This window comes from Phaethon aethereus (genome assembly GCF_964289735.1).
Source record: "Phaethon aethereus genome assembly, chromosome: 8".
Classification (NCBI taxonomy): Eukaryota; Metazoa; Chordata; class Aves; order Phaethontiformes; family Phaethontidae; genus Phaethon; species Phaethon aethereus.
Window position 1 is genome coordinate 29,713,918 of NC_138584.1, and position 23,542 is coordinate 29,737,459.

The 23,542-nt window shown below is 49.0% G+C and overlaps 3 protein-coding genes across 3 annotated transcripts; 1 reads left to right on the top strand and 2 right to left on the bottom strand.

Annotated features, from left to right (window-relative positions):
* Positions 1 to 575: 575 nt before the first annotated feature.
* TTC22 (tetratricopeptide repeat domain 22) lies at positions 576 to 4,953 on the bottom strand (the record flags this gene model as incomplete). Its single annotated transcript, XM_082003078.1, is given in 12 exon segments — positions 576 to 737; positions 739 to 904; positions 906 to 1,009; positions 1,556 to 1,711; positions 2,685 to 2,717; positions 2,721 to 2,846; positions 3,376 to 3,420; positions 3,424 to 3,447; positions 3,449 to 3,495; positions 4,121 to 4,154; positions 4,158 to 4,236; positions 4,895 to 4,953. Coding segments are annotated over 12 exon segments (1,035 nt in total).
* CIMAP2 (ciliary microtubule associated protein 2) lies at positions 4,952 to 9,902 on the top strand (the record flags this gene model as incomplete). Its single annotated transcript, XM_082003079.1, has 10 exons — positions 4,952 to 5,047; positions 5,225 to 5,329; positions 5,435 to 5,551; positions 5,745 to 5,873; positions 5,971 to 6,111; positions 6,393 to 6,557; positions 6,729 to 6,857; positions 7,604 to 7,636; positions 8,587 to 8,717; positions 9,800 to 9,902. 10 exons carry the CDS (start codon positions 4,952 to 4,954, stop codon positions 9,900 to 9,902), a joined length of 1,149 nt encoding a protein of 382 aa, XP_081859205.1.
* A 3,928-nt stretch (positions 9,903 to 13,830) lies between these two features.
* On the bottom strand, positions 13,831 to 22,539 carry DHCR24 (24-dehydrocholesterol reductase; the record flags this gene model as incomplete). The annotated part of the gene is made up of 9 exons (XM_082002720.1): positions 13,831 to 13,984; positions 16,294 to 16,472; positions 17,260 to 17,457; positions 18,444 to 18,587; positions 19,388 to 19,651; positions 19,742 to 19,860; positions 20,139 to 20,244; positions 20,677 to 20,832; positions 22,309 to 22,539. 9 exons carry the CDS (start codon positions 22,537 to 22,539, stop codon positions 13,831 to 13,833), a joined length of 1,551 nt encoding a protein of 516 aa, XP_081858846.1.
* Positions 22,540 to 23,542: the final 1,003 nt, after the last annotated feature.

The window sequence follows — 23,542 nt, forward strand, 5'->3', positions numbered from 1 at the left end:
TGGCGGAGCGCCGCCTGCCGGGCGGGCAGTGCAGCCTGCAGCAGGAGTCCGCCAAGGGGTGACCCCACAGGGCGTGCGGGGTCACTCGCCGTCTACCAGCAGGCGTGGGTGCAGCACTCCCGTGGCTGTGAAGAGCTCTCGTGGCTGGAGTGCGTGAAAATGGGTGGGCGTCCTCAGGGGGGCACAGGAGCTGAGGTGGGCTGGTCCGGGGGGATGCCACCTGCCCAGGTGCCACCAAAACCCAGCTTCCCCGCAGCGAGGGCAGGAGCAGGAACCCTTCTCCTCCTGGCTCTGCCATCCTGTGGCCGGGGACATGGCTGAGGCGGGGGGCACCCCAGGCTCTCTGCCTCCTACCTGGGACGGGAGCTGGAGGTTTGGAACCATGGGCAGGGGATGGTGGTGGATGGCCACCAGTGCCAGGGACAGCGGAGCAACAACAGGGCTCCTGCAGGGCTAACACCACAAGGGATTTGTCTGTTGCTTTTTTGAATTAACAAGGGTTAGAAAACTAAGAAGGTTCTGACAGCTTATAAGAGGCACAGCCACTCTGCAGAACCTGCTGACATCCTGATGACTCAGAGGGACAGTGACTGCTTGTTCATCCTGCCCTTGGAAGAACTGACCTTCATCATCTCAAACAGCAGGTTCACCAGCTCCGTGTTCCTGCAAGCCATTGTGGCTTTGCGAAGCCGGGTCACCTCTGTTGTGTGGTTGCAGCCAACTGCCCTCAGCTCCTGCTTGCAAGCACTGCTGTGGGAATTTCTCTTTGGCTTTCTTAACCCACTGCTCCACCTCCTGCATCAACGTTTCCATCTTCAGCTTCTTCTGGCCAAAGAGCATGAGCAGTGGCTCCAGGAGCCACCACAAGCTCTCAGTGGATCTCGCATCGTCCAGTCCAATGGCCCACGAAGCACTCAATAGCAAGTGTTTCTTGGCTTTTAAGCCACAGGCATTTGCCTCTGAAGGGCTGCAGTTCGGGTATGGTATTGCCCAGGTCAAACTCCACGGCCTTGTGCAGGAGTTTCATCCACCAGGACCAGTTCTTGCACAGCGTCCACCCTTATGTAATAGTGAAAAATAGTAAATGGAGGCGTGGCAGAACAAAATAGGGCTATCAGGAGAAAACAAAGACCAATGGCTGCCTCTGAGGGTGACATTCCCCATCGGGCTCTGGGGAGAGGAGTAATAGAATGTGGCTGGCCTGCTCTCAGCACCATGTCCATAGTGTACATGCGGGGATGGATTCCTGTTCCCATCCTTGTGTCTAATGTTTCCTGGTGGCTTTTCCCTCCTGTAAGCTCTCTGAATTGCCTCCCAGCTAAGGGTGATGTTAACAGTACCAATCCCTCCATTCCCTGGTCCTGCCTTCAGCCCTGCTGCATGCCTCCATCTCCTTTGCACCTAAGTAGAGCCGAGCCCAACAGGAGGAAGTGGCAGCTGAAGGCCAGTTCTCCCAGTCTTCATGGTCTACCTTTAGGGCTGAGAGTTAATGAAAACCTGGGGACACTGCAAGTTGCTCTCCGGGATCTCAGGAGTATGATGTGCCCATCCTCACCTGGCCCATGTCCAGAAGTGTCCTTGGGCAGGGACAGACCTTGAGAATGTTTTTCAGGGCATTTTTAGCATGCATGAGCTTCATTCTGTCAGGCACCGGGCCCTGTCCCATCTCAGCGTGTTCCAAATTTTGCAGATGATACATCTTCATGCAGATCTGGAGACCAGAGGAAACTCATCAGCTTGTCTTAGCGCCCAGTTGCAGGATGGATGACAAAATGATGTCAATACAAATCACTGGCACGCATCAGGTCAGCTCCTTGGCCATGCCAACCTACACCATAGAGCCAGCCAGCTCCCCCAGCACCAGCACCTTGTGTCCAAAACATGACCCCAGGCTGCCTTAAGGTGAGCAGTACTGGGAGCTGTGGTGCAAACCCCTGAGATGCTGCTCACCCTGTTGACCTTGGCTGTAAATTCGGTTCCCAGTGATCATGGGAAAAATCAAAAGCCTTTTTCTTATGTCAATTCAGCTTTCTCCAGTCCAATCTGACAGACAGACATTGCCTGGCACCCAGTGACCACCTCCACACTTGCACTTTCAACCTCCTGCCTCGAGCTCAAGGGAAGTTAAACATCTCTGAGGAGCAGTTGTAAGCACATATTGAAGTATTCCACTAGAGGAGGAGATTTCACTTCAGTGAGCCTCATTTTATGAGGAGTTAAATAATCCTGTTTAGATATAAGGAAATAAGAATGAGTCCTTTCTTTATTTCAAAATGGGATTTGAAGATATCTTCATGATTCTTCTATAATGGGAAATACTCACTAATGTGCACTCCCGTTTACAGGGGGCTGGAAATGGGCAAAATCAAGGAACTGAATGGCACATTTTTGATGCTCCTGAGTGATTTAGGAGCATTAAATTCATTAAATAGTTGAGCCAGTTCTGTGAGATGACTCAGTGCAAGGTAGCAACTTCATTCCCAGACGAGCCCTCACCAGTTTCATCAGGTAATTACTTATCCCTACGTGTTTCTCATGACAATTAAACATGCAATGCAAACGCTGTCTGGGAGAAGCGCTGTGGCTGGCTGGAGGCTGGAGGAGCAGGACAGGTCCCCACGGAAAGGGCACCTGCCCACACCTTGGACACCCAGCACGCTGTGCTGGCCCCAACGAGGACGTACCTGTGCCTGGGTGCAGTACACCTGCCAGTTGAGCTATGGGTCCCCCAGCACATCCAGTGCCAAATTGCATATCCCCTCGGCCATCTCCTGCTTGCCCAGGAAGTGGAAGAGTTTTGCCAGGCGGTTCAGGATGGGAGGGTTGTCTTTCGCCATTTCTATCGCCTGGTCAAGCCAGAGAAGCGAAACACGTTTCTGTCAGTGACTTACTGCCTGCTGTGTTGATCAAAGGGACAAAACCATCTTGGATTGATTCGCCGGGGCCGTGTTTTAACCAGGAGGGTTTAAGGCCATACAAGAGATGCGGGGAAAGCTGATACCTCTCATTAAATCAGCAGGCAGGACTGAATGTGGGGCTAAGCTCAGGGGTTATGTGTCTGAAAGCCTGTCTGTGCTCCTTATTTTTTCCAGCTGTGCCAGGGAAATCTAATAAAGTTAGTGCTGTCCCTGCAGCCTTTCACCAAACTGCTCACCTGCTGCTTTACCAGGAGCTGATTTATGCCATCAGGGCCAAATGCATGGCCAGAGAGGGGTGTGCCGAGGGTCTCTGCTCTCATCTGGGGCCTTCCCTCTTTGCCTTGGGGGGATTTCCATGAGAAAATGCTGAAGATGGGGGAAAGATGCATGAAGGACCATGCAGGCGATGGCAGCTGCCTTCAATGAGTCCCTTGCGCAGCAGCGCTGGGTATAGCACCTTGCCAAAGCAATCGAGGGGTTCAGTCTCAGAGAAGCCACAGTCCTAGACTGGCACTGGGGTGGTGGAAAAATGTTTCTTTCCTTTCCAGCAGCATGTCCAGGTAGCACCAGGCCAGGGCTAGGGAAGAGAAGTCAGGACAGGTGAGAGGCCAAGTCATTCCAGCAGCAGGACCTCTCTCCATCCTGCAGAGGATTTGCAGTTTAGGCTTGGGGTCTTGGCTGAGAGATGTGGCACATTCCAACCAACCCTGGACAAGCTCTTCCCACAGCACTAGCTCTCACACCTGGCTGACTAACTTTCCTGAGAACTTTCATTCCTCCAGTGATGTTACTGTAACTGCATGACTACAGGACAATGTTTTTATGTCCAGTGAAGCGGTAGTTGCAGGGCTTGTCTTAGATTCACCCCTCGGGAAGTTACTGGGGGATATAAAATTACTGCGCACCCCCTGCACCCTGGCAGCTACCCAAGGTGCAGGCGCTGCCGGCTAACCCTCGGGTGCTTTCAGACAGCTCCTCGACAGCTTCTCCTGTCAACAACGCTTTTGAAAATAAACAACACTGATAAAAATACAGTAATTAAATCAATCAGAAGAATGCATCTGAGGTTCAGGGCTACCTTGGGTGTGGGTACATACAGCATCAATCAGTGCTGGATGCATTACACCATGAGTTACGTGTGCGTAAGGACCAGAAGTGGGTTTTACACAGCTGGGTTTGGTGAAAGAATTAATTTCTCCTACTGCTGTAGTGAGTGTTGGAGGACTTGATGACTTGTCAGAGCAACGCCAGGGTCCTGTTGAAGGTGGGCAGCCTCTTCTGCTCCTCAATGCCCTGCCCCAGCAGGGTTCCATCCAACCTGCAATGGGAGCGGGTGGTATTGCTGGGACTGGGCAGCAAACCCCACTTTCTGCACCAAACAGCAGCCCAGCGACAGGGAACTGGCTTCCCCAGGCCTGTCTTGCTTATGTTTGAAACGCCATGAGTCTTCAGGGGCTGGTGGGCCTCCCCCGAGAAGATCATAGATGTGGATTGCCTTGCCCAGACCTGCCAGTGCTCACAGATGCAGCAAATATGGTGCCACAGAGGACACAAGAACCAAGAGCATCATTTTATTGCCCAAGGTGGATTGGTAGGTCAGTAGAATGCAATTTTTAGGAGCTTGGAGATAATTTGTCCCTATGAAAGCTTGGTAAATGGTTGGATCAAGCCCTGAATATGTTGCTTCAGCCAGGCTGGGAGCCACCATTAAAACCAGGATCCCTGCCTTGACCCAGCTGTCTGCTGGCCCTGTCTGCTCCAGGGAGAGGACGTTCCCTGGGGAACCGGGATGCTGACTGCCACGGTGATGGCTGCCATGGCGAGGGCTGCCACCGTCCCCACAGCCCTCGGGGGCCAGAGCTGCCAGCATGGGGCTGCAGGCACTCCTCAGGGACATGGGCAGCCAGGTGAGGCCACTGGCCGGGCTTGCCTGAAGGCATGGGGAGAGCTGGACCTACCAGTGTAACTCTCCTCACCTCCCGGATTGTCTGTGCCCGCTGGGGAGCAGCTTCTTGCGTGGGGGCTTTTTGCGCATGACGTTCCAGGACACCCAGCTCAGGCTGGGAGCACCCCAGGGTGGAAGCGTGGGACGTGGGCTGCTCACGCCGGAGCTCGCCGGCACCTTGCCGGTGCTCAGCAAACACAGAGCACGGAGGATTGGGATGTGGAGCAGCAGATCCCCACGTCCATCTCCCCTAATCACTCCTCTTCAGGCGGCTGCGGAGCCACGGCTGGCTGAGCATGGGCTCAGCCTCGCGCTCCGGTCCCAGCGCTGCTGACGGCAGCGCTCCGGCTCTGCGTTGCAGGGGAAAGCATCAGCCTCTGGCTGGGCCAGAGCAGAGAAGGGCTCCCGGCTTAGTCAGCTGCCCCATTTCCAGTTCAAGGAGATCATGAAGAGGCGCAAATGCCAGGTAAGAGCTGGGTTTCATCCGTCCTCCGTGCACATTTGCGGGGCGTGAGCGGTGCAGGCAGCGCTGCCCAGCCCCATCCTCACTCTCCTCACTCTCCTCCCGCAGCAGGAAAGGCTGGGCCCAGGAACCTACCACATCAGGGACTTCCTGCAGGAGACTCGGCCCTCCAGCCTCCGGGGGATCTGCGACACAAGGGAGCAGCGGTTCAGAGATGCCCACAGGGTACGTCACACCCTGGGATGGATGACGCTGGGGAATGGTGACCGCCGGCTGCGGGACTCTGCTCCGGGCTGGTGCCTCCGGAGAACAAGCCCTTTGCAAGGGTTAGAGGCTACCGTGGGCGCCATGTCCTCCTGCTGGGCTGGGGCTGTCCCCCTTGCCGAGGCTGCCCACGGCCACCCCACCTCTCCCGCAGGACTGCTTCCCCGGCACGTACGGCCCCCGGGGGAACCCCTACGCCCACCTCGAGGAGAGGGACAAGCGCTCCACCAGCACGCGAGGGCTGATGGACAGCAGGACGGCCAAGTGCGTCCTGCCGGCAGCCGTGGCGAGTCCTGCCCCTTGCCCTAGGGACATGCTCACGGGGTGGCCCTGTCCCACCGCTGAGCGCAGCCCCTGCCGCCTCTCCCCCCATGCTGCAGGGCAGCGGCCTGGGACCCGGCACCTACCACCTGCGGAGCGGCATCGACGAGGGGCTGCGGCAGGCGGCCGGCCCCGGCCCCTGCCAGCCCTTCTCGGGGGACAGGTTGAAGCCCGCCGGTGGTGGCCGTCACGCCTTGGAGGTGCGTTGCCCCAGGGCCTCGCACCCAGATGGGGTTTCTCAGCGAGCTGTGGCATTGCCAACACATTGCTATAAGGATGGGGAGCTGCCTTACGCCAGCACCTGTCCCGCGTGGATTTTGCTCTGACTTTCCTTGGGTCCTGGAAAAACATGCCCGCACAGCAGCGTTTGGGGAGCGAGCGGGCTGCAGGCACCGTGCAGGAGAGCGGGCGGGTGCATGGGGTGACCCCCCAAGAGACCACCAGTAGCTGAGCCTCTTGCACCACTCCCTTGTCCTGGCAGAGGAGAGGCACCGAGCCAAGAACTGGCACTGTCAAGGGTTTTGTGGACAAGCTGACATTGAAAGAGAACAAGAAGAAAGGCTGCTTCAGCACGCTGCCGAGGAACCCGGGCTGCCCCACGGAGAGGATCTTCTGGGCCACGCTCAGCCAGTGCCCGAGGGAGGCGGTCAGTGGGAGCATGGACATCAGCACCGGCTGGTGGCACTGGCATCCCCAGTGGTGCCGCGGGTGCCCAGGGTGGGAACGCACTAGGCCCTGGGGGGATGGATGCGTCTCTGATGTTGTGTGGTTCCTTTTATGAGCAAACTGAAGCGTTAACAGGTCTTCTTCTGCGCAGTATGCAGTGGGGCCGGGCTCCTACAACCCGAAGCCTGTTGAGAGATCAGTGTACTCCAGTCAACCCCCGTTCTGGTCATCTGCCAAGAGATTCGACAGAAAGTCCTACCGCCTCTTTACTGGGAACGAGGTGGGTGCACAGACACGGCAGCTAGATACGCGGGAATGGTCACGCTCTGCGCTTCCTCCGTGGCCATCCCCAATCCCTTACCAGCACCCCTGGGAGAGGATGGAACTCTTCTGAGTCTAAGAGTGGGCAGTCCTCACCAGCTGCAGCCAGCTAAATGTTAGGCATGTCGTCTGAACGGAGCAGCACCCCAGCAGAAGTCCCACATCAGGTGGCTGGCTGTGATAGAAGGGCAAACCGACCTCAGGAGGGGACTTTCTCTCCTGTTGATTATCAAGGAAACCTGGGTGACTTGGCCAGATACCCATCCTTTAGAGAGAAGGTGAGTCCCTCTCTGGGTGCTGCTGTTCTTGTCTGGAACAGGTTGCTAAAGAATAAACAGCGAAAAAAGGCCCACGGCCCAGCGTCCTGCCAGGTCAAGGGAAAGGTGCCCCCGCGTACGGCGGCACGCTGAGCACGCGCTGCCAAGCACGCGCTGCCCGTAGGCAGCTGAGCTTGGCTGGCGCTGAGCAGAGCGGGGGAGTTCAGCAGTGACCACGTTATCTCTGCCTGCATCCTCAGGCTTTTGCCCTTTTCAAGGGATGCTCAGCCGACCCTTCTCATTAGTTTTGCTCTGCATCAGCTGCAAGCAAAAGGATGCACTTCATGGATGAGGGCAGCAGGGTTTGAGCCCTTTTAGGTGCCAGGAGCTCCTCATATCCTCACAGAAAGTCATATTCTGCTGCTTGAAAGCCAGTTTTTGTCTCTAGCAGCATCAGCAGCATGTTGCAGAGCCAGTGCAGGTAGAAGCCTTTCTGATAGTACCCGGTCCTGGAGCTGTTTTCATCTTGGCAGCTTCCCCACAGAGAACCAGAACAAAGCCTAATGGGCTCAAAGCAGACAAAAGCTTTAGTCTGAAATAGTCCACCTTGGCTAGGGATGAGGAGCAGGCTTCCACATGGCTTCTCGCCTTTATCCAGCTGAGTAGGGAACAGGCAACTTGAAAGAGGTCAAGGATGAAGACATCTTCATAATTGCTGGGGAACTCAGCAGATTACATTTCAGTGGGGAGGTTGTGACATGGCAACCCTTCACTATAGCTAGCAGTAGGCAAACGGTGAGCGTGCTCGAGCCCACAGAGCTCACCGACTTCTTTAGGGACTGCTGTGACGAGAACTGCTAGTGAAGGGGACTGGCCGGGCTAACACCGATTAGTGTGTCTTCTCCTCCCTCCCCTGCAATATAGGCTGTTTGGTTAACACATGCCATATATTGCTGTATTTTTTGCAGCTGAAGGCCTGGCCACGTGAAGGCACTACCTGGTTTTGCCCCATCCCACAGAATCATAGATTCATAGAATCTTTGGGTTGGAAGGGACCTTTAAAGGCCATCTAGTCCAACCTGCCGGTAGTCAGCAGGGACATCTTCAAGTAGACCGGGTTGCTCAGAGCCCCGTCCAGCCTGTTCCCAGACCTTGAATGTTCCCAGGGATGGAGCATCTACCACCGCTCTGGACAACCTGTGCCAGTGCTTCACCACCCTCATTGTGAAAAATTTCTTCCTTATACCTAGTCTGAATCTGCCCTTTTTTAGTTTAGAACCATTACCCCTTGTCCTGTCGCAACAGGCCCTGCTAAATGTCTGTCCCGTCTTTCTTATAAGCCCCTTGAAGTACTGGCAGGCTGCAATGAGGTCTCCCCAGAGCCTCATGCTACCTCTGGATGGGGAAACACATGAGACCTTCTCCTTACAGAACCCTGTAGGTGTTGGTCGCTACGACATCACTGAGCATGAAAAATACCCGCAGAAGATGAGATACCAGTCCCTGTACTGGTGTGACGCGCAGCGGTACCTGAGCAACTTGAAGCAGGATGCCTGCTTGCTCTAAGTCTGACAGACAAGGGGGCTGTAAGTGGTTTCACGCTGGCTTACAGGAAAATCATCTTGAGCAGCTCTCGGGAGACTGCACGTTACTGACGCTACAGCTGATGTGAGACGGGATGATCATGTAGTTAAAGCCCTGGATCAGGAGTGAGAAACACTCACCAGCCCCACCGCAGGTTCCCTCTGTGGGCAGGGAGGTTGGTATTGCTGCACGTCTCCCCTCCCAGGAGCACGAGGGGAGCTGCGTGCTTCCCCGCCGCGTAGGGCCAGTGGGAGGGTTAAAGAACTGGCTCTCAAGGCACTTCACAGATGCCAAGGTGGTTGTTGTATCTTGTGAAATGCAATTTGCCCGCAGCGGAGGTGTAGGCAAATAGTTTCCATCGAGTTAGAGGAGGCAGCCTGGGAAGGAACTGGGAGGTGGATGGGTAGTCAGGCTGCCTGGACTCGTTCCCAGTGCCGGCACTGGACTGCTCAGCGGCCCCGAACGAAAATCACCTTCTCAGGCTGTGCCTTGGTTTACCCACCTGAGGAAGGAAGATAACAAGGCTCACTCTCATCAGAAAGGGCTTTGAAATCGCTAGCATGAAAACCCTGTGAAGCAGTTAGGAACTAGACTAATGAGAGACCTCAGGACAGCCCTCCGCTCGCACCTTTGCTTGTGGCCAAGATTAGCAAACTGCTGCGGTGGCACTACGGGCTGGCAGCTCTGCAAAGGTCTGTCTTGATCTCCAGAGAGTAGTTAGAAATCGGTCTCGGCAGCTTTCAGCGGGGCAGCCAGAAGTTAGCTACCCTGGGATGGAGAAGGCATAATGACATCTGGCTTTCAATATTGCCCAGCTTTGTTAATTTTGCACTTCCAGCAGGAATAAAAAAGAAATCTGAACAGTGAGCAGGACTTGGAATTCAAACGCATCTCTCTGATCAAATAGCGCTAGCTCCAAAATCACTTTTCAAGCTACAGCTGTGCTTACTGGGGAATAGCCAGGCTTTTAAGAGCTCTGTTCACCTCCATGCTTATTAAGACTAATGAAATTAATTCAGCCAATAATTTGAGCTCACTGAATCGCATTGTTTTTCCACAGCGAGCGGCTCAAGCCTGTTGCTAAAAACAACTGGAGTGGTTTGATTTCTGCTCCACGTTGTCCAGATACTGCAGAAGAAATCACTGCTGTTTTCCAAACATAAGAAGGTGCTGGGAAGTGCAAATCAGTGAGTAATCGGCAGACGTGCCAGCAGATGAGATGGGGCAGATGAAAATACAGCATGCTGGCATGCAAGTCAAGAGAAAAAACAACTCAAGTCTTGTTCGTGGTAATAAACCACTCAGGCAATCACCAGCCTAACTCTTCTGTCAAGTAATTAATTATTCCCACCCTGTCCTTTATAAAAATGACACGCTTGAGGAAGGGATGCCAGGTGCCGCATGTCCTCCGAAGGAAGGTCTGCTGGCACGCACAGCTCATTCCCGGTTAGACTCTTCCTTTCAGACGGTGCTACTTAAAGTTGCAGACCCCCATTACGGGCACGGTGGCCTTAGCAGAGCTGAAGACCCCCAGGTCCCCCAGTACGACTCAACAGAGAGCTGGGTCAGAGAAAGTACTACCATGGCAAAGCAGTTAAGAGTAGTCAGGCCTTCAGCAACTCCCTACGTACCTGTCCCGTGCCATCTTTAAAGTAGCTGCATGCAAGGATCTTCGTCACAAGCTGCAATGTAGAGCTTCGCTTGGATTAAAAACGCAAGGGTTTAGAAGAAGCTGGAGGGAATTAGGGGGAATTTAGTGTCATCATTCCAAATTTTGTAGGATGTTAAAACCTAGAGGCAATGGAGGAAGGGAAATGAAGGGAGAGCTGTGTCAGTGGTGGCAAAGGATGGGCGTAAAAATGTACTGCGAGTACGCTGGTTCACTTAGAGTTAACCTTTGTGAAGTCTTGTACTAGTGTTTAGACCAGGCTGGAATAATTAAATCTAGGTGTAATTACATGTTAGTTGTGGCTGATTAAGTATGCTAATTAATCTGCAATTACCCTTTGGTGGGGGAGATAATTGAACACAGGTGAAACTGCAGTGATTTAGGGAACTCCCGATTATTGTTATAGAGAGGTGAATGAAGGAGGAAGGAGGTTGCTGCAGGGAGATGCTGGAGCAGAGATGTGGGTGAGCGCAGGCTACAGAAATACCGCTGGGTCAGAGAGTGGACCGTGCGCTGCAGCGGCAGGCAGTGCCCGTGCTGAACGTGGTTAGAGGGAGGCAGGGCTTTGGCACCCGAGCTGCGGTTTCAGTGGGGCTGAGGCACTTGGTCAGCCCAGATTTCAGGAGAAAGCCCAGGAGCTTCTCTCTGGGAAAAGAGCGTTGGAAGAGGATGCGCCAGCCATGACCAAGGGAGGGGCAGGATAACCTCTGACTTGGCCAGCAGAGCTGCTGTAAAGGCATTTTCTGAGGAAATGGAAGATGTGGATGAGAAACTCCTCAGACTGAGGAGTGCACTGAATATTCATCCTAGCTTCTGTGGCTGCTCGTTCCAACCAGGGATGAGATTTATTAGTGCGAAGGGAGAATAATGAAGTAGTGATGCATGTCAACGGCTGGAGCGGCCTAAATCCAAAATGTGGTTTTGTCCTCCTTGGACAAAAGGTCACAGGGAAAGAATAAACAGATGAGGGGAAACAAACATCAGGGTAATCAGCACCATGAGGCTATGTGGAGTTAGCAGGATGTAACTGAAGGGTTAAGGCTCAGCTATGAGGTGTTTGTTTTGTACGGTGTGTCTTGCGGAGATAAGCTCCACTCTGGGACCTCAAAGACATTCCTTCCCTGCTGCTCCTAGCCACCTCCCGAAGCCTCTGGTCTCTTGCCCAGACAGCAGCTTTTCTCTAATCGTTGACCATTTGTAACAATACAACAAGCATGAGAAATGATAAACAGAACTGTTGAAAAGTAAGTAATCATTCATTAAAGACACTGCTTTGAACAGTATGCTGGCTAGATCTTTATTTTAAACAGCCCGTACAACTGAAAATTAAGAGCAACAGCAATTATGCATGTGCATGTGTGATAAAGTTACAGTACCCGATCACGTCATACGAAGTTTGCCAATGAAATGAGTGAAAAAACAAATACAGTGCAAACCTAAAGATCATCAGCACATCAGTGAGAAACACAGCCTAAGTAGAAGTACTTGCACATCCTCTCGCTGTTTTAACATTGCCCTTTCGAAGCTAACCAAACCCATTCTTGCTCTGTGCAGATCATCTTACAAGCACTGAGTTAACTCGTAGCTTTGCCCCCGGGACAAGGGAAGGGCTCTTGTGCGGCTTCCCTCGCGGGCGCGGCAAGGCAGGTTACACCCCGAGAATCAGCGTTTGCCTCCCTGTGCACCCCAAAGCCTGTAACGGCGTAGCGGATGCTCCTGGATCATGGACACAGCTCCACCTCCTGCCCGGCTCTGCGGCTTGGGCAGCACTGCAGGCGCTCGGCTCTGGCTGCGTCTCCCCTTGGCAGGCCGCCCCTGCTACCAGTCCCCTGCGCAGGGTTTTAAGGGGTACCTTCTTCGCAAACAGTGTGCCCAGAAGGCAGCACTGAGTAATGGGTCAAATGTATTCTTGTTACTGCTTTATCATTGGTTTAATCTGGACCATAAACATCCATCTATCAATAAATAAAATCATTGGTTTAGCTCTCATATAAAAATTACAATGCCTCCCACTGATAACTGTTTAAAAAAGTTCTTCACGTTACCCCCAACACAAGCCTCAAGAAAATTACTTTCTTTTCCCTCAAGCTCAGTAAGGTTTCAAGTAACAATTTCAAGTACTGCTCGGACAAGATACAGGCTTGGTTTGGAACCATGTTCCTGGCTACAGGGTCAAAACATGTCCATGCTTCTACACGTGACCGTACAAAGTCCATGACTGTGCCGTTCTCACCAGCGAGCAGCAGAAGGGGAACTGAACAGTACTTACTATTGATTTCCTCTCCAGGTGACTGAAACAGTCCTTTTACAAAGCCTACCAGTCTAATCCAGCTAAAATGAAAAGCAAAAATGTCACTCGAGTCAGAACCAAAGCCTGTGTGTATCAAGATTCACAACAAGAGTTCTTCTTATCCACAGCCACTTGCTCTAACAAACCTTGTATAAATAAAGCCTTGACTTCCTTTTCCTACCGGCCAGGACAGAATGGTCTGAAGTAACCCATGTCTTCCTCCAACCGAGTATTTATAAGGCACTAAAATTAAGCAACAACCAACCCCCCCCCCCCCGCAAACAGAACAAAAAAAAAACCCCAATAAATTGACCCACAACAAGTAAAAACTGGAATTAAAACTTGGCTATATGAAATAGCAGCTACTTTTTCAGTAGTCTACAAAGCCAGAACGTTGGATATTTTGGGGCAAAAAACCAATGCACTGTTAGCCAAGGACAAAGTACCTAAAACCTACATCCACTTACACTTTAGAATCAAAATCAGTACAAATATGATAGGCACAAGTAAAAAGCATTTTCTTCGCACCTCAATGCTCAGTTTTGAAACGGACACCACTGTTAGGGCGTTTAACTGCTCTGTTGAGATGACAGTACGGTGCAACCCCAGCCGTGTAGTACCACACAACATCATGTGGCGCTGTACAGCCGCAAGATCATGGTACCGTTGCTAAGCTGTCCCACAGGTTACCAACTGGAGACAAATGTTTTTAACATCATGATTAATTTGACAATGTGTTCAGCTTTGGCACCTATTTCTGAGCCCTCCTTACCATTTTCAAAAGTAATGCTAAATATAGCTATAGTATACAGCTGGTGTAACTCCAGTATCTTCTTCCTTTCCAGTTATTTTTCTTATGCCTGGAAATAGGTGAATTCACCTATGTCACTACATCAGATACAAAGGCTAGCATTTAAGATTTCTTAAAAACAATCGCTTTGAGTTTGGAAAATTGCTTTTAAAACATACAGAGAAATACTAAACATAAATTTATAAAGCAGGGATTCATACCTTTAAACATCAACAAGAATGAGCTTATTTGGAGAGCAATAAAGCTTTTTTTTAAAAGGATATACTAATTAGCTATAGGTAAACTCATCTTTCCCTGATTGCTTGAATAGATCATCCAGGCTCAGTGTCTCGCAGCTTTGCAGATTTTGTCATACACTTCCGGAAAGGCATCCTTGCAATTCATTTGCTCCCTCAGCTTGTGGTATAATGAACCATCAAACATATCCCAGAACTCCTCACGGGTCATATAGCAATCTGCATACAGCATCTGGAAACTTGAGAAAAAAAAAAAGTGGGGGGGGGAACAAGACAAAGATTTAGTATTAATTATGCCACAAGATTTGAAATAAGAGTATTAAAACAAACATTGAAGGCGAGCTATGAATAGCAAATATTCAACAAAAAAACCCATCAGAATTGCTTTTTAAAAAGAAGCAAATATATTCGCTCACATGGATTACACTGGGACACTCAGACAATTATATTTTGTGGATTTAACATTACCCTGATCTCTTTTCCAAAAGGAAATACCATGGAATAGTGAAAACAGCAGAACACTGTTACAGTCATTTTGGTGAAGGGGAAGATGGGAAAAGAAAGCAAAGAAAAGAACTGTTGCTTTTAAAATATGGTTCAGAACACTTCTTTAGCCATCAGTGTGTTGATGCTTTCATTAGTTTTGCTACTACAAAGAGAAAAGGCGAAGGACTAAAAAATGTGCATAAACCAGTAGTTTGTGTTTAGACATCCTAACCATGTGCAGCCAAATCTTCTGACAACTTGTATTCTAACAACTCGTGTTCACAGAAACAGAAGTCTAGAGAGAACTTCAAAAGTTCCCCCAAGAGTCTGGCCCCTTGCACCAAAAACCACACATAACCTGAATTCTCCCTGACAAATACTTCTCTAACTGCTTTTGAAAGCCTACTTTCGTTTTTCTTCCATTCAAAACCTTTTAATTCCAGCTACAAAAAAAAAGAAAGTATTTTTTCTGCATCCTTTCTTACGATCCGCAGAGGTACAGTCATGGATATGCATCTCGTATTAGCCTGCATTCAAGGCAGAAGTAGCAATACCTTATTTCGTTTTTTACAGTTTCTTTCAACTAGACATTGAGAATATAAGGCGGAAGGCAAAAGCCTGCCAAATCACACCAGGCCAAGATAAATTCATAGTGTATGTGAAGCACAGTGTAACACAGGTCCATTTACAAGAATAAATGAAGTCCTTATTTACCTGTGGACTCCTCCTTACTTTCATACTGCGCTCTCTAAAATGCAGCTAGCATCAGAGTACGGCAGTAAAACACAAACTGTTACATAAACGCTGTTGTTGCATGTGGTTACAAAACTGTAAGATTACGCAGTTATCCATTGTTCATTTCCCAGTGACAGGTAGAGAAGAGACAAAACGTTGTTAGTAAAGAGTTTTAAATTAAAAGCTTAATTGCAAGTTAATTTAAAAAAGCTTAAAATTGACTTTTGGTTGCTTTGTTCTCTGACAGATCACTTATTGCAGCCAAAAGTCATTTACACTCTCCAAATCACCTCGAAGCACTCACCACTGCTACTCAGCCACATGGCATATAATCACATCAGACTGAGAAGTAGGTCAAAATAGAAATGTGGGTGAATTATACTGATGGTGTAAAAATACTGTGTAGTTGGTTTTTGTTCTTGAGAAACAAGCCTGTAACTGCTTCTCCACTGACACTACCACAGCAAATTAGGCTGGCATGAGCCCGTGACAGATGGCGGGCGCAACTCCCACGCCTGCTGCGGTCCTACGTACTGGGAATCAGGGCAGGGAAAAGGAAGCTATGGAAGTACAAGTGGTGAGGGAGGAAGGACTCCCACCACCGCACAGGGACTGCAGGGAAGAGTCAAGGCTGGCCTCCCTGTGCCGGGCCTGGCACACCAGCGCAAGGACGGGGCAGAGCTGCGGCGTGACGCTGCAAGGACTGCAGGGAGCAGAAAAGTCCCAAGGGCAGGCAGGGAAGTTGTCCAAACCTTAGCCTGTGGGATTCCTGGAGGGACTGCAGCCAACTGCGACCAAGACAACACTTGCTCTGCCCCTGCTCTGAAACAAGCCAGCCTCAGTAAGCCAAGCTCAGCGGCTGCCTTTCCTGAGGGCTGGGCTAGCCAGCCTTGCTGAGAGCAGTCACCAACCCGTGCTAACACTGCTTCTGGACAGGCACTGGTTTACGCACAGTCAGCACAGACCTGCTGAGGTCTTTCTGCACCTGAGTGCATGGGTGTATTTTGTTGCAGCAGAGAGTCTACTCCCAGAGCAGCCGGGAGCTGAAAGGATGCACAGGTGACCTGACGCTACCCAGCTCCCAAATACACTGCAGGAACTTCAGCCAGCACGCTCGTCTGTTTGATTGGTTTTGCAATCAAATCATTAAAGTGAAATCATATTTTAAAATCATAACATCAAAACTAGTAATTAAAATTAGTCTTAAATTATTGTGGTTGTTAAATTATTGCAATATTAAAGTGTTGTGGCATTAAATAACTGTGATTAAACCACACGGGTATAAATTACATGGCATTATTACTATTCTAAGGCACAGGATCCTTACCCATGCACACTTCTTACAAACTTCTCCATTTGCCTCATTGAAGCCCTGGCTTCAAATTGTTTCCTTTGGGGCTCTCCATAGGCTCCAATATCCACGTAGAGTTCTGCTTCATCCCCTTTTGGGTGGACCATACCAGGATTATTGGGCAATATGAAAGGACATAACCAAAGAGGGTACACCTGCAGAGGTAAGAAAACATTTTGTCACTTATCTTTAACGAAACAGTCCTTTGAGCTCTCTCTTAAAAAAGGTGACTAAATGAAGAATTAAGAGGACTTCTTCCCAATTTGGGATTGAAACTTACACAGCTCTTCCTTTCCAGTTATCTTGCTGTGGTTCTTAGCTGCACTTTCTAATGATCGTAACACAAATAGATTGAGATACTCAGAATATGTGCTGTGTCCTTCTAGAATTACATCTCCTCCCCTTAAATGTTTGAAAAAAACCCAAAAAACAAAAAAATCCACCATCCCTGGTCCCAAAGCAACAACTGAATACACATTCTGAGTAAAAAGAGAATGTAGTGTTTTCTTTTCCAGGTCAGTCCAAAATTGAAATTGCCAAGTTTGTACTTCTTCTAACTAAAATAAATTCAGAAATAAAAGCAAGAAAGGGAAATTAATTCCCACAGTTGGGGTTTAGTGAGACCACCAGTCATTTTAGGTGAAAGAAAAATCAGATCAAGTTTTACTAAGTGATAAAATTTTTCATCACTTAGTAAAAGTGGTAAAAAGTGTTATCAAGTGTTGACCTTCTACTGAAGGTTGAATTTGCCTTCTTTTCATTCTTTTTTTCAGAAAGCTGTGCTCATTTCTCCTGCAGCCTTGCATCACAGACTCGCAAAGCACAGTACTCTGCAGGATACAATGATGACACAAGCAGACTGTTACGTCTTAAGATCAACAGTCACAGTTCTTGTTACACACAGTTCAAGATTCGCTGCATTTTAAAAATATGTGTTCTTACATTAAGGTCAACATGGAAGGTTTGTATAGATCTTTCAAGGCTCTTCACTGGGACCAACATGTCCTGTACAACGTGGTGTTGCTCGTACAGCTTTCGAATAGCTTCTCCTTGGGTGAGTTTTAACAAAGAGATTTTTGGAGGAACCATCCAGCCAAACAGGTAACGGAAAACAGGGTTATTGCCAAAGGGAATGATATCCTTCAAAAAGGAAAGAAAAAGAAGTTTGACTTAAGAATGTGAAAGTGTACCAAAAGAAAATACTTCAGAATTCTCAGAGCAATATTAAGCCCAATTTTCAATAAATTTAACTGCTGATACTTTTGCTAAACTACTATAATACAAATATGAACAATAAGAGAGGCCTGGACTGAACTTAGCTACGCGGCCCTGCCCTAAGCCGCCTCTAGTTACAACGATTGATTTTCAGTCATATGAATCACAACATACTCAGCCCCAAATGCTTGCAGAGAGAATGAAGTTCAGAGAACAGTCAGCTATTATCTTAGAACAGCTAAGGAAGGATTGCATAAGCAGCTAAACTTACAGAACTCTTGCAAGAATAAACACATACAAGATCAGGTCTTAAAAGAATTTTAAAGCTGTAAAATTTTAAGTACTTCCTGCACAGCCAACTCCTGTTTAACTTCTCTGGGAGCTGAAAGGATCCAGTATCTCACTCCAGAGATTCAAAATCTCGTAATGGGAATCTTTCAGAATGCCAAATCAAGTTTTGCGTAAGTGCACATCACAACAAATACATTTATGAAATTCAAAGTAATGACTGTACTGTATAATAACTACTCGGAGTTTAGGCAGGGCAAATTTTTCAGCCATTCATGTTTTTTCCACCATAATTTCACATTCGTGTTTTTTCCACCATCTGTCTTTGAAAATCACTCTGTAGGTATAAACACTTAATGCTGAAATATGTACTGAAGGTCTAAACTCATAAAAGCACTAAAACAGAAATTAGGAGGTTAGGATACAACACCTTATACATAAAGAAGTGCCTTTGGATTTGTTTTGCTTAAAAGCAGGACTTAAATTTGCCATAAACTTCTCTGGTTTTTCTGCCATGAAAGACAGATGTATTGCCTAGGGGAAGAAGGTACATTGTACCTACACTGGGAAAGAACAGAGTACCTTCCTGCAGATGTTATTTTAATTTTGGAACTGGGTCTTACTTGGAGCTCCCAGAAGATACTGCGTGTATGTCTATGGTAATAATGTCTGGAGGGAATGTATTCTATTCCAGTCCTGTCAGCTTTCAAATACTTCTCCACATGCTTGAAGAACCACGGCTTGTAGTAGTTGCCAATTCTGTTTATCTACAAGAAATCGTGCATTCATTAGCAAATACCAACACAGATAACAGTTACACCGTACTAGAAAACATTAAGTATGTCCCCAAATTCCTTTACTGTAAAGAATCAATGTTATACCCTCTGTGAATGAGTTTGAATGAGACTGTCAAAAGAGACCCAGGGAGCCTTCATTTCTCCACATGCATGGCTCCTCCTTGCCTTTCTTGCCGTTAAGGTTCAATTTAAATATGGCTTGCTAAAGCTGGCCTTTTACAAGCTAATAAAGAGACTGTGATTGTGACAGAACTGGATTCCTAATATACCGATATCTCAACCCATCATTAATCTGAAGTCTCATGGCAAACGAGAAACATCCAGGTTGGGGGACACAGTGAAAAGTTAGCATGCCCCTCCTGTAAATGTCCCTGATGTGTTTTACCAATATTAACTGTCTTAAAGCTTGCAGTGAAACGAGTTACTCTGAATAACTGCAGTGTAGAACGGCATTATTCTGTGTACGAGAGAAGATACTCTCTTCCTCCTTAGGTGCTGCAATGAAAAGGCTGTAGACTAAATTATTTGCTAGAATAATGAAATCAGTAGGTCATTTCTTGTCAATTGAAGAGCTTTAGTGTACAGACTCTGGTGTAGTAACAAAGAGCTGTAATTTAAAATATTCTGACAGACAGATTTAACTTTTAATCCCATGTTAAGAGATTGTTCCAATTTTATAATGGTTCTGGTTTTACACTGGCATATAGCACAGCTTCAGTTAAACTTTGGGGGTGTTTTTTTTCCTTTGGGTATAACTTCCCTTTAGTTACCTTGCTTTGCTCAGCTTCATCAGTCAAGACTCCTGTCATGATGACTGCTTCTTCCAAAGAATACATAAGTCCTTCCACAAAACTATTCTCCTTTTTCTTAGATTCTTCAGTAAACTTCTCACAAATCTTCTGCAGTCCTCTCACAGGCTCATAAAGTATTTTGACATATTTCTTGGCAGGAATCATTTTTATTTCTGCTGCAACCAGGAAACCCAGAGTACCACAAGACCAAGGCACTGCATAAAATAGGTCTGAGTTTTCAGTCTGCAAAAAGTATGTCATACTAAATCATATATCCATACTGATAACTGTCAATGACATTGTAAATTATAGCAAAATAACATTTTGTCTTACTGGTGAACATCTCACAAGGCTTCCATCAGCAAGAACAAGTTCATAGGCCACACAGGTATGTTGAAAAAGTCCATATATATGGGATGAAGACTCAATGCCAGTTCCCATGATCAGGCCACCTTATCAAGAGAGGACATAACAAATCAAATGAAACACACTCCAAAATGAAGGTGGTTTACAGGAACAAACCCCCAATTTTAAGCTCTGGGCATGACTTTTAAGACTAATTAAAAAAAAAAAAAAAAAGAAAAGGGAAGTGCTTATAACAGAAATACCACAACAGAACATAAGGTTCAATTTCTGTAACCTTTAAAGTAATGCAGCGTGTTACTGCTAATGAAAGCTAATGAAAATGCAGCAAAATCAGTGAGTCTCTTGTCATGACGAGGACCCTTACCTACTGTAAGATCATCAAGCTCTGGTACCACAGGAATAGTCCAGCCCATGGGATTCAGGTGTGCAGTCAACTGGCCCATGGTCACCAAAGGCTCCACACGAACAACCTAAAAAGCAAAAAAACCCAACCAATTCCCCCCCCAATATAAATTAAGTGTTCAGCACTAACGATGACAAAATACAACTGGATTGTACTTTCATCTGTTATTAGAATTCAGAGACTTAGATTCCTAAGAGCTCTACTAAAAATAGTTGAAACTGTTTAGTGATTCCTCCTCTGCCTCAACATCTTGTTGCTCAGTCCCCAAAACCATAAATCAATCTGGTCTTTCTGACTTCAGCACATAAAAGCTAAGCAATCCCATATGCTGTTTTTCTCTATAGAATGATCCAAGCACACATTGTAAAACCTGAAATTGGGTGGGTCTACTGCCATAAAAATCCTTTGTTCTTTATGGAATCTAGTCTCTTCAGCTACAAATACAGTAAGAAAGGCTGTAAACTGAATTATTAGGAAAGCTTTATGATGAATTCGTTACCTGTCTTTCACTGTCCACTTCCAGAACATCCATCAAGTTGATCATGATGTTCTTATGAGTCTTCTTATACTTTCCAACACGAAGTGATACAGTCAACCAGCCAGGCCGGCCAGTGCACATGTATCTTTTGCTGCCTTCATTTTTCCACTCCCGAACCTGCAAGAGGTAACAACTGAACTGATGCTGTAAGGCATACACACGTCGTCAATAATGTATACCAGAAACATTTTTCCCTCACTATGAAAAAGTGTTCAGAAATATTGTTAGTCCTCTTACATGCATGTTACCTGCAGGTAACAAAGCCTGGATGTTTCTATCTTGAGTAGCGACGCTTTGGAAATCTCTCTGCAGACCTCTGAACTTCTAAATAAAATACCACCAGAGGTGTCTAGTTATGTAGAGGAAGCATTTCTAATACCCTGTAGCTTCTGGGATTTTTTTTGAGATGAGATTCAGAAAACTAGCATGAAAGTTTTAAAAATCCACAGGTAGATGCCCCAACCCTGGGAACATTCAAGGTCAGGCTGGACGGGACTCTGAGCAACCTGGTCAAGTTGCAGATGTCCCTGCTCATTGCAGAGAGGTTGGACAAGATGGCCTTTAAAGGTCCCTTCCAACCGAAACTATACTATGATTCTATGCAAATCTACATGCAAAGGGAGGTATTACCACTGTCATAAATAATGTCAGTTCCGTGAAGGTTAATGAAACAATGCTTCCTCCTGAATGCACCAAAAAGTGGTCTGAGCCTAAAAAATAATGGGCAAAGAGAGAAAAGTTGAGAAGGAAAATGTGTAAGCCATACACATGATCCACGAATTTTGCAAAGCCACAGTGGTTAACATTTAGAGAACAAACATCAATTGCAGCATTTTCTTCAAAGCTCAACTGCTACTAGAGCTACTAGAAAACCCAACACCAAACCCTCAAAGAATAACTCTGTGCACATTAATATCCACCTGTATCTGCAATAAACATGAGAGTCTAGTAAGAAAACAGAAGCAGACTGGACAGAATTACCAAAAACACTAGGGAGCACAGAAACATTAAAGATCTCTGCACTTCTGGGTAGAAGAAAAATTTCAGCTCCCCTTCAATCATCTCTTGGAACTAACAATGCCAAGAAGCAGGATGTAAGTGGTATTAAAACACGGGATTATGCCAACCATTCAAAGACTTAACATTTTCGTGTTACACACACGCACACACGTACGTGCCTAAACCACGTGATTCATGGTTTACATGATACACGAGACAGGTATGTCACGATACAGGGACTCACAGCACATCTGTCAGGATGTTACAATGACGGCAGCCGGACAGCCGCATCCGGACTTGCCAGCTGTTGACGCCGCAACTTCGAGAGGAGTTTCAGGCAGGGAAAAAATAAAACCCACAGGGGCAGAAACACCCGCTGGCTTTTATTAGTTTGCGTCTTCCCGCTTGGGCTGTCGCAATCGGATTCAAGGCTGGATTTTGCCCCGGCTCCGGGAGAGGCGGCGCGGGGAGGGGCTCCTCGCCGCCAGGCCCCGGCCAGCGCCGGTGTGCACCGCAGCGGGGGCGCAGGCTGGCAAGGAGCGGGGGACAAGGTCTGCCCCGGGGCGGGTGTGCGGGGGTCCGGCCGGGCCTCACCTGCGCCTGGATGTGGCGGACGCGCTGGGCGTGCTGCCGCGGGGCGCTGTGGAGGCGCCAGACGGCCCAAGCGCGCAGCTGGTAGTAGACGTCGAAGAGGATGGAGAGCGGCAGGAGGAAGAGGCAGACGAAGACCCACCGGTGGTGCACCAGCACGGCCTCCAGCCCCCGGTGCCGCACCCACAGCAGCAGAAGCAGCAGCCCCGCGCCCAGCGACCACACCGGCGACATGGCGACCGCCGACTGCACGCGCTCCCTCACGGCCGGCGGGACCCCGCCATGCCGCGCCCGCCGCTCGCGCGCTGGCCGCCAGGCCACGCCCCTCCCCGTGCGCGCCCGCGCCCCATTGGTCGCCGCCGGCCTCCGCCGTGAGGCGAGGGGAGTGGAGCGGCCAATGAGGACGCTCCGGGGAGATCGGACCAGGCGCTGAGGCAGCCGATTGGCTGCGCACTGCGGGCCCCGCTCTCCCCTCATCGCCGCGGCCGCCGGCCCCCGCCCGGCCCGCGGTCGCCACCATGGGCTGCCCCCCGCCCCATGGGGCAGCGGGACGCCGGGGGCAGCCCCAGCCGGGGCTGGGAGGGGGCCTGGGGCAGGGTCAGACCCCCGGCCAGGACTGGGACGGGTCCTGAGGCAGGGGCTGAGCGGGGGTATGGGGCAGGGGACAGGGCCTGAGGCAGAGGACCTCCCCCTCAGTCAGGGCTGAGGGGGCATGGGGCTGGGGACAGGCCCTTGGCAGCTCTGTGGTGGAAATGCAGTGGTGGCCAGTGTCCTCCGGGCAAGAGGCTCACCCTGATGCCTTTGGGTTGGGGGGCAGGAGCAGAACGCCTCTGCATGCTTCTCTTGGGCGCCCTCATGGTGGTGTTTTAGGTACCAGTGAACGTGGCAGCGCAGGTGTCTCCCACAGGAATTCGAAAGTGCCAAGCAGTCCAATTCCTAGAAGGATGAAGGAGATGACTCCCCTCCAAAATGGGACTTGCCCCCGTAAAACCCTGGAGGAAAATTCCTCGCACTCTGCATGTTGGAACATCGTGAGGGAAGCTAAATACGAAGTCTGTGAGGAAGATAAGGCGCTTTTTTAAAGCTAAAATCCATTACATCCCTCAAGAGGAGTGCTGTTTGAGAGGACAGTGGCAGAGGTGCCCCGCAGGCAGTGGCTGCCCCAGGAGATGCTGACGCAGCACAGCGCTGTCAGGGACCCCAGAGCGGCAGAGACCCCTGCCTCCCTGACCACGTT